Below are 11168 nucleotides of genomic sequence, written 5' to 3' on the forward strand. Positions count from 1 at the left end.
ATAAAAAAACTGAAGTTGTAATTTTTGGGAAGCCCGATGTCTCTGGTTTTAACAATGCTCTTGGTCCTATGTTCTCAAATTGCTGCCCACTTGTAAAAACTCTTGGTGTTTTTATTGACAGTTCTTTTAAACTCGATAAACAAATCAGTTCAGTGGTAAAAACAAGCTTTTTTCAGCTCAGACTTCTTGGGAAGGTCAAGCCTTACCTGCCCCATAGTCAACTGGAAACAGTTGTGCATGCCTTGATTACAAATCGCCTGGACTACTGTAACTCACTGTACTATGGCCTTGAGCAGTCTTCAGTTCACCGATTACAGTTAGTCCAGAATGCGGCTGCACGCCTGCTGACAGGAAAAAGGCGCTATGACCACATCACCCCTGTACTGTCGTCTCTCCACTGGCTGCCTGTCGTTTTTAGAATCCATTTTAAGATCTTATTGTTTGTTTTTAAATCTCTGAATGGGCTGGCACCATCATATTTATCCGATATGCTGGTTTTGCACACTCCAGTCAGAGCACTTAGGTCCGCTGATCAGTTGCTTTTAGACTGTCCCAGAACAAGACTGAAGACCAGAGGGGACAGAGCTTTCTCGGTGGCAGGTCCGAAGCTCTGGAACTCTCTCCCCCTGAACATTAGAGCAGCTTCCTCTATTGAGAGTTTTAAATCACTTTTAAAAACTCATCTCTTTGCACTGGCTTTTAACACAAGCTGAGCTGTGACATTTTGTGGTTGTATTGATTTGAGCAAAGCTTTTTATCTGTTGTATTTTGTTGTTTTTGGCATATTCAATTTTAGATTGTTTTTCTGGATATTTGTTATGCCTTCTTCTTATGTTGTTATTTATAATTGTACAGCACTTTGGGGCGGTAGTGACTGTTTGTAAATGTGCTATATAAATAAACTTTGACCTTGACCTTGACCTTTATGGGTCTCGAAAAACAGCTACTCAGTCTGTGCCAATTCCCTCAGATCAAATTAAATTTAGTTCAGTTCAATCTTTATTGTCCTGCATGGGACATTTGACTTGCAGGGTGGCAAAAACACCCAACAGACAACTTATATTACATGTATTACCTGTTAAGGGATAAAAGCTTTTTAGTAAGGCTAGTTTTTCCAAAACGCAAGTGTGTTGTGGCCCTTTAAGGAAGTCTTTCACTAATAAAGATGATTAGTTATTTGGATAGATTATTACGTTATTTATACATTTTCTTCCCGTTTCTCATTCTTTGTATAAATTCAAAGAACTGGATCATTTGGAGAGGAAAAAGAAAAAGACCAGAGTGTGTTTTCTATAACAACCAAGACATCATTCGTGTTTTTGATTTATATCAGTATGCATTTTAAATGAGATGTTTAAGTCCTCAAAACCATCCTTCTCTTCTGTGTTTCCTCAAATGTCATAAGAAATTAAATGAGTCAGCATTAGTACTAATAATGAAATGATGAAGTCCTATGGAATTTGTCGTGCTCTCACCGCCATTTTACTACTCTCCCTACAATACTTCACTTGTGTCATTCTAACCTGATTTAAAATGGCATTTCTGTAAATCATAGTACATAGGACATCACTCAACTCAAAATAAATGTTCATGGCACAACCAGTGATGTGAATAGTTGCATTACCGTAAAGAAAACAGAACCACAACCATGACATGTTTTATTTATGTTTAATAATGTTTCTATGTACCAAGTTTGTTACACTAGTAATAGTTGTACAAGTACAAGTATTGATGTAAAATATGCTTTCAGTTCTATTTTTAACTATTCAGTTCTTTGTGTGAATACATCTGAAATTTTGGTCAAACAAACTAATAAAATAGTAGCTAGTCTTATTTAAATTGAATAAATGCAGGCAGATTGATAAGAAAATAATGAATTAGGTGCATTGTTAATATTCTACGCTACCTACCCATCAGGTGTTTCCTAGTATTTTTATCTGGCCTCAAAAGAATGATGAAACACTTTGGAGCAAAGATACAGAAAAGTAAACCGTAGCTAGAGGCGAGAATTGCAAAAATCTCCACAGCAACAGCATATTTTCCGGGAGAGCTAACGTAAGCAGGGACAAAAGCTATCCAGACAGCACAGAATATCAGCATGCTGAAGGTGATCAGTTTGGCCTCATTAAAGTTGTCAGGGAGTTTACGAGCAAGAAAGGCCAAAAGGAGACTGGTGCAGGCCAGCAGGCCAATGTAACCCAGAACCAGAGAGAAGCCCACCACAGAGGTCATGGCACACTTGAGGGTGACCTTTAACCCTGGGATATCCAAGTCAGCTTGAGGCACAGGGGGGCTGAGCAACAGCCAAATAAGACAAATAAAAACCTTGATGAAAAAAGCATAAAAAAATGTCAGATTAATGTAAGTAATTGCTGTATTAATTTTGTTATTAAAAAGTGATTCTGCAACTCTGACCTGTAAAAAGGAAAAGAGGCAAACACTTCCTCTCTGTTGGCCCGGACCAAACCACTTCATCAAGGTTTCAGCGCCAGGCCGAGCTGAGCGGAAAGCAGCCAGAACCACTATGGTCTTAACTTTGAGGCAGGAAACACAGAGTACAAAGCTGATCCCAAAAGCTGCCTGCTGGAACCGACAAGTCCAGACTGATGGACGACCAATGAACACCAGTGAGCACAGGAAGCAGAGCTTCAGCGACAGGAGAAGCAGGAAGCTCAGTTCTGAATTGTTGGCTCGTACCTGAAAATGAGAATTGGGATTAAATTGTTATTAAAACGACAAGCACAATAACAATCCAATATAGATTCCCTTGCCCTAGATTTAAGAAAAAAAAACGCTTTTTAATTACATCACTCTGAGGTCTTACCATAGGTGTTTGACGGTAGTAAACAAAAACTACAAACACAGCTGTTGTCACCATGGTACCAGACACAGCTGCTGTAGTCAGGGCAATGCCCAAAGTTTCATTAAAGGAAAGGAAGTCCAGCTGGCGAGGGATGCAGGCAGTTCGTTTAGCATTGGACCAAAACTCTAATGGACAACGCTCACAGTGAAGGGAACCTGGGAGAGGAAGACATACCAAAACGGGCCGTAGGGAAGAACTGGGGACACTGTAGGATGATCTGAAAGTTATACAAGTCAGTAATATCTTATATGTTAATTTCCTCACCAGTTTGATTGCTGATCTCCCCATCAGCACATGGGATACAGTCAAAGCAGCAGAGAGGTTCTCCTTTCCTGCTGGCCTTTCGGGTGCCTGGGGGGCAGCTCTCACTGCACACTGAAGTAGGCACCTAGACAAGTAGATAACATCTTGTGAATCACAGTAAATATTTTATTCAATAGAGCTTTTGGCATTGACATGAATCAATACTGTTTCTTTTTAACCACCTGATTGGACTCGGTGCTCCACTGAATAGCTGACTCGTTTAGGTGGAGGTCAAACCCATCCACACGACCAATCACAACAAGTTTGAGTGATCCCTCAGGGGTGTTCTGCCAGTTGATAAGGTCGTACTTTGCTGGGGTGTTGTCGTCTTGGAAATAAAACATTTCACCCTGTGGCGATGTGAAGTTCACGTTGTTTAAGTGCTGCAACAGCTAAGAAGAGCAACATTGTAGTAAATTTTTTTAAAATCTAAATGTAGATAAAGGTCCTATGACATGCTACTTTTTGGATGCTTTTATATAGGCCTTAGTGGTCCACTAATACTGTATCGGAAGTCACTTTTCCAAAATTCAGCCTTGGTACAGAATTCCAGCCACTAGAGCCAGTCCCACAATGAGCTTTCCTTAGGATGTGCCATTTCTGTGTCTGTAGCTTCAAATGCTATTAGGGAGGAGAGTGGGGGGGGGGGAACTGCCATGTTTTGCTTGATGTCTCTTTCTCATGGGTGGGACAAATTCTCTGGGCGGGCAAAGCAGAATAAGAGGAGGTAATCCTGCTTTATGAAGTCCCATGACGTCATAAGAACGCCGAAGCGGCCCATCTGAGCTTTCATTTTCTCAAAGGCAGAGCAGGACACCCAGGGCTCGGTTTACACCTATCGCCATTTCTATAGGCAGGCTGGGGGAACTCATATTAATGTTAAAAAAAGTGAAATTGTCATGCCATGGGACCTTTAAACAGTTGCATTTGTCACATAAAAAAATTACTTAACATCCCTATAAAAATGTGTGGTGTTGAAATAGACATACTGGTGTTTACCTCTATGGATTTGATGCTTTTTGGAGAAGAGCAGGTGGGGCTGTTGTTTCCAGGTGAGCTGTCTCTGACGGGCAGAGAAGCGTGTGAAGGGCGTGTGCTGCAGCATAAACAGCAAGGTAGACATTATAGGTCACCCTGAGCTGAGATGTATCAGTGAAGTGATTCTGCACTCCCTCCAGGGACTCTGTGCCACTGCAGGGTGGTTGAGAAGCTTTTTGAAGCAACCTGTCTGCTTGAGACGGCAGTGAAGAGGCATATTTGGAGAGTGGTGTGGCCCCAGGATTACAACTAAATACCTTTTCCCAAAATTCTCTTAAGAATGTATCGTCAGGACGACGAGATGGTTTCAAACTTCTGATAAAATATTCAAATCCAGGTATGACTCTACTTCGAATGGCCACACCAAGCACACCCCTTGCCACCACAGAAGTGACAGGATCTTTGAGAAGATCAGCACTTGTGCTCCACGCCTCACTGGCCACAAACTGTTTGTCAGTCACCTAGTGACAGCAACACAACAAAATCAAAAGATAACTTTAAAAAGCTAAAATGTTTTTTTGAATAAGATCAGTTTGGTTATTATTTATAGATTAAATACCCAATTGTATTCCGATTACTCACATTTATCTTGGAGAGTTGCAGGAACAGTTCCCTCACATCTGTGTACCAGGTAAAGATCAGAATCACTTTTGCAGTCGAGGCCTGAATTGTGAGGGCTGCTCGTCTGGCATCACTCATAATGTTTTCCCTTTGGAGAGTCTCTATAAATTCCACACACACCCCTGCCTCCTGAGTCTCCTCCTGAAATAACTGACATAAAAAGTTGAAAGGAGCAAAAAGATTAGCTGAATCTATCTTGAATAGAGTAAATAGCAATGCAGTGCAAATGGAAACACCTTTATTGCCACAAGGCCATAATCGTTGTTTACTACCACAGCCCCAACATAGGTCCAATTATATCGTATGGCAAGCTGGGCAATGGCCCAGGCTTGGTAAATATCACTGGGCATGGTCCTGAAGAAGTGAGGATACTGGCGCCGGTCACTCAGACAGGGACAGCTAGCTGTGTAGCTCATCTACAGTAAAAGAAAAAAAAAAAACGTAAATACTAGGATATTCTAAAATTGCATGCTTATTCTGAAATCTCACACACGTAAAGATTGTTATAATCTCATTTTCACCCCGGGGATTGTTTTTTTAAGAAGACTGTTTACTGCAGTGAACAGCAAATCGTTTCATTTTCTTTTACAGCAAAATGAAGGTGAGAAAACATAAATGTGCCATGTGCACCAAAGTCCATCCGTCAATAGGTTAAATAAAACCCTATGAACGTAATTTTTTTTAACATTATGAGTGAAAATCTGAAAGTTATTGACTTTTTACTTCCAATTTTTCTTTAAACATTTTTTATATATTCAAACTAAACACAAATACAATTTGGGGTTTTAATGGAGCCTTACTAAAGGTACAGAGAGTGGCCCCAGGGATCTGGAGAGTATCTTGGCTTCTTCGGATGAGGAACCACCAATGATCAAAGGAACAGGCTGAACACCTGATGACATTATGATAATAATGAAATAGTCATTTTTTGGGCTTGGTTCTCTTTCAAACGCAACATTGCAGTGTTTAGGCTGTCATCAATCTATTTGCTTGGTATTAAAACAGAAGTATGAACCATGCAGTTTGATATAATACCTTTTTTTTCTCCAATTCCCTCTTCATACCCAGAAGAATAGCCCAGAGGGTCTGTTGAATTACAGTTAGCGCTGTCTCCTCCAACCAGCGACAGTGCAGCCTGCATAGCCCACAGGGCTACACCACAGCTATCATGAATATAGTAGCCCAGCTTCACCCCTGGCAGCAAGGTTGTACTGTGATTGATTTCCTCCAGTGCAAACACCATAGCATAAATATACTGTAATGGGAGATTTTCCAAACTGATACCACAGGAGAAAAAGCATAAGAAAAATATCAGTCAAAATGCTGTCAAAGTGACTGTGAAGATCAGTAATAAATCTTAAATAATATGGGTAATCGTCTTCATTATCAATAAATAGCATTAAATAAGCAATAATAACAAAATATTTTGGACAAGAAAATCAACCCATATGTGTAACGACACTACCAATAGTTAACAATCTATGGAATAGAAAAAGATGATGAGTGCATGAATTATGCAGTATACACAGTAAAAAGTAAATTTAGAGTTTTACCTAGTACAACGCTTGAAGTCAGGCAACTGAGTGAAGTCATTGTTTGTAGCTGGAGGCTTAGAATGAACATTAAAGAGCCCACCAATAACTACATCTCCATCCTGAAACAGACCCTGGTTGCTGGGTGTGCCCAAACGGGAACAAGACACTGTCTCAACCACCTGTAACCCCACCCTGAGCCCCAGCCGTCTGCCGACAAGCCCAGGAAGAGCAGGGATGGGGCTGAGCATGGTCTCAGAGTGAAGAGCCAGAAGAACCAAGACATGGATGGAGCTGTTCTGGACACTTTAAATGTGTACAATATACCCAGCTAGATGGCTTCCCATTGGTACAAAAGAGGTGTATTACAGTAAACAAGTTCCTGAAATGAAAAAAAAAATTGTAATTATCTTAATTCCTTCTTAATATATCTGTTAGACGTCCACATGTAAATCAGAATAAATTCCAGTGAAAAAATGAATATTACAAAAGATACAACTTGCACTGACAACAGACAAGGTATAACATACTCCCCCCCTCCAGCACTACACAACATAGATGTTTTTCTGTGTATTTATAACAGCTGTAAAGCCCATGGCGGAATGATAGTAAACAGGATGACACTGCACGAAATCACTTCTCTCAAAGGTGAGAGAAAAACAATAAGAAAATAAGTGACAGCTGTGTGATACAGAAACTACCGTACTAACCTGGAGGGCAGGGACCACATAGATCCCCATAGAGTTAGATTTTCTTAACGTTTAACATTTGGTTAATAAATTAATCCACCGTGGCTCATAAATACTAGGCCACACCCACACACAAGGACATACCTGGTTCAAAGGCTCAAAAGGTAATCTCATCTCACAGAACTAAATTACATAACAATTAATTTAAAGGGGTTAAAGGAGAATTCCGGTCAATTTCAACATGTAGTTGTGTGTTTGTAAATTTGGAGTGCTGCCAGTAGAGAGAAAAATGATATCAATCGTTGCTGCCTACACCCTGTTATCCTCCTGCTAGAGTTAGTACCCAACAGGCTTAAACAGGGCAAGTTTTAAACTTGTTTTTAGCCTCTAAACATGTTCATAATATTCATTAAAAGTGCCTACCCATGTGCAGTGAGTCCTTCCGAGAGAACACAGTGAATCTGACTGCTGTGTGACAGAAATGCATGAAAGTTGTGCTAATTCAGCTGTGTTTAGTTCTGGTGTTGATATTGCAAGGAGTGATTCGGGACTGTCTACAAACTAAAACACAGAAAAGAGATAAAACGTGTTTTCAAAAATAAGCACATGCTTATTTTATGAGTGCCGTAATACAACTAGCAGGAGACAAGTTATAATTGAGTTAAGTTTGGAGACAACACCTTTTTTAATCATTAAATTGTTAGCCTACATGTTTTTGTTTTATCTCTTTTCTGTGTTGTAGTTTGTAGTCCCTGAGTACTCTAACTGCCATCTAAACACAGGAACTAAACAGGGATGAATTAGCAGAACTTTCAGGTATTTCTTTCATATCTACTGCAGTCAGATTTGCTGTGTTTACTGAGAAGAAATCACTGCACATAGGTAGGAACTTTTAAAGACATTTTTAACATGTTTAGAGGCTGAAAATAAGTTTAAAACGTACCCTGTTTGAGCCTATTGGGTGCTAACGCTAGCAGGAGGATAACATGGTGTATACAGTACCAATTGTTTTCATTTTTCTCTCTACTGACAGCAATCCAATTTTACAAACAACAGAGCTACATGTTGAAATTGACCGGAATTATCCTTTAAGTGAGAAGGTACTGATGAGCAGCAGGTGTGCAATTGCTCACCTCCATCATTGTTCATTTTACAAGCAATTACATCCAATTACACACTGACAGGGAAGAGGTTACAGAGGTGGAAAATAATCATTACAATGCTATTAATTCATTGCATTTATAAAGTGCTTTCTCATAGACACTACTCTCTAACACCACCAATAGGTTGTTTTTCATGGTTTTGTAGATCATAGCTAACACAGTGTAAAATGTATTTTTCTTTATCTACAGTATATACATATCTTTATCTACAGTATATACATTATTATACTGTGGCTACAGTATGCAGTTCAACATTTGTAATACATTGAATAATGTAGCCATTCAAAAAACAGACTTAGGAATTTATCATTACTGGTAAATTTCCACTGTCTATCATTCAGTGTCTGCATAATATACATAGAAAGGGATTGCAAAGAAGGTTAAAAGAAGAGGAAGAAAGGTTGATTCAACCTCTGCACTCTTTGTGGCACCATCATTACGAAACCATTGTCACATTAAACTGCAACTGATGATTTCTTGACATAAATGAATACATGTGGAAGTGGAATCCTCTAAGTACAGATATGAAATTATTTAATGCATGAGAATTGTATGCTGAGTAAGACAAATGAAAATGACATGACAGGTTTCATCTCCAAAACTGACACACGAAGAAGCAGGAACCTCTTATTCAGCATTGGCAATGTTAAGCTGTAGACCACACTCAACACAACCTGGTTGGCATTATACACAAGTGAAGTAGTTAAGGAACTCTTCCCCACACCCAGCTGGTGTATATGTGTAATAGGTAATAGGTTTTTGACTAGCATGTCCGACAAGGAACAAACCTTGGAACCTTGGAACAAACCTTGTTTAGAGATGAGGAAAGTAGCTGCGCATCATTCCATTTGATGGTATGATACTTCCATCTAGTGGTTTATTTTGGTAAATGCAGCAAAACTATGACGTCAGTGAACTATATAAAGCTAGAACATACTGTACTACTGATATTGGTCCACTGTGAATGTAATACATTAACTTAAATTAATTATTGCATGCCAATGGTTTACCAATTAATGAATCTTTAATCTTTCTTGAATCTTTCTGTTTCAAAAAAATAATTAATGTAGTGTCATTTTAATTAAAACGTTTGGGACAGGTGGAGAATTGTATCCATTTGAGTATTTTTTTTAAAAACACAGAATACAACCACATGCAAAATAATTATTAATTCATAATTATTAATGCAAAACGCACCAATACACTTTTTAGTAAGCAGCATTTAATGTAAGTGTTTATTTTTCTTTAAGGATTGATATAAAGTGTTATGTTAGTATTTAATAATTTAATGAACAGCAAATATATTCTTTCTTAGTTACCAATGAAAGCCATGACTAGGTGTGGTTGAAACGTTTTTGTTTTTTTTTCAGACAACCAAATTTACATTTAGCATTATTTAGATGACTCCCAGTAAAAGATGATTGACAAAACACATGAAAATTGCATGATGCCAGGCTTGGAAAAGTGAAGCATTTCAGCCAGAAAACTACCTGGCCATTACGTGCTTCTTGGGTTTTTCTTAGGCCTCAAGAGAATGATGAAACATTGGGGGCAAAAATGCAGAGCAATAAACCGTAGCTAGAGGCCAGGATTGCAAAAATCTCCACAGCAACAACATACTTCCCAGGAGAGCTAACGTAAGCCGGACAAAGGCCACCCAGACAGCACAGAATATCAGCATGCTGAAGGTGATCAGTTTGGCCTCATTGAAGATGTCAGGGAGTTTCCGAGCCAAAAAGGCCAAGAGAAGGCAGGTGCAGGCCAACAAACCAATGTAACCTAGAACCAGAGAGAAGCCCAGCACAGAGGCCATAGCGCACTCCAGGGTGACCTTTGACCCCTGAAAACCCAGATCACGTTGAGGCACAGGGGGCTGAGGGACAGCCATGTGGGCACAAATGATAACCTGTATGAAATGTGAAACACATGTATGTTTTATGTTTTTCACATGTCTAACACTTTTCTCATCATTTAGTCAATAACAAATATTCAAACCTGTATAGATGTAAAGAGGCAAACACTTCCTCTCTGTTGGCCCGGACCAAACCACTTCATCAAGGTTTCAGCGCCCAGGCCGAGCTGAGCGGAAAGCAGCCAGTACTACCATGGTTTTGACTAGGAGGCAGGAAACACAGAGTACAAAGCTGATTCCAAAAGCTGCTGCTGGAACCGACAAGTCCAGACTGATGACGACAAATGAACACCATGAGCACAGGCGCAGAGCTTCAGCGACAGGAGAAGCAGGAAGCTCAGTTCTGAATTGTTGGCTCGACCTAATGTGAATCAGATTAACAGAAAAAGACCATTTGGCCATTTAAACAGTACAAAACAGGAAAAATGACATTTTTTAAATGCATACAACCAAAGGCTCTGTTACATTATTTAAGATTCTCACCATAGGTGTTGTGACGGTAGCAGAGAAACACTACAAACACAGCTGTTGTCACCATGGTACCAGACACAGCTGCTGTAGTCAGGGTAATGCCCAAGTTTCATTAAAGGAAAGGAAGTCCAGCTGGCGAGGGATGCAGGCAGTTCGTTAGCATTGGACCAAAAACTTATGACAACGCTCACAGTGAAGGGAACCTGGGAGAGGAAAAAATAGGAGAGAGGAAGGAAAATTAAAACAAAGGGGTAAATTGAAGTTGTCTGATCGAGTATTTCCTCACCAGGTTGTTTGCTGATTCCCCATCAGCACATGGGATACATCAAAGCAGCATGGAGGTTCTCCTTTCTGTTGGTCTTACGGGTGCCAGGGGGGCAGCTCTCACTGCACACTGAAGTAGGCACCTAAACAACAAGCCAAATAATATTCTCAACGACATAATATGTGATTCAAAACAGCGTTTATTTTCACAGGAAATTTGTTCGTAGCCTCGACACCGCTTGTCGACTGTGACCACCTGATTGGATCCGGTGCTCCACTGAATAGCTGACTCGTTTAGGTGGAGGTCAAACC

General features: G+C 39.8%; 1 protein-coding gene and 1 pseudogene across 1 annotated transcript; both read right to left on the reverse strand.

Moving 5' to 3' along the window:
• Nucleotides 1–2082: 2082 nt before the first annotated feature.
• LOC116680437 (extracellular calcium-sensing receptor-like) lies at nucleotides 2083–4662 on the reverse strand (the record flags this gene model as incomplete). Its single annotated transcript, XM_032509480.1, is given in 7 exon segments — nucleotides 2083–2325; nucleotides 2416–2697; nucleotides 2825–3018; nucleotides 3128–3251; nucleotides 3349–3558; nucleotides 4166–4227; nucleotides 4230–4662. Coding segments are annotated over 7 exon segments (1548 nt in total), but the record flags the coding sequence as incomplete, so codon positions are not given.
• A 5033-nt stretch (nucleotides 4663–9695) lies between these two features.
• On the reverse strand, nucleotides 9696–11163 carry LOC116680438 (vomeronasal type-2 receptor 26-like; annotated as a pseudogene).
• Between the last annotated feature and the right edge of the window lie 5 nt (nucleotides 11164–11168).

The sequence above is a fragment of the Etheostoma spectabile genome, unplaced genomic scaffold (genome assembly GCF_008692095.1).
Source record: "Etheostoma spectabile isolate EspeVRDwgs_2016 unplaced genomic scaffold, UIUC_Espe_1.0 scaffold00018437, whole genome shotgun sequence".
Taxonomy (NCBI): domain Eukaryota; kingdom Metazoa; phylum Chordata; class Actinopteri; order Perciformes; family Percidae; genus Etheostoma; species Etheostoma spectabile.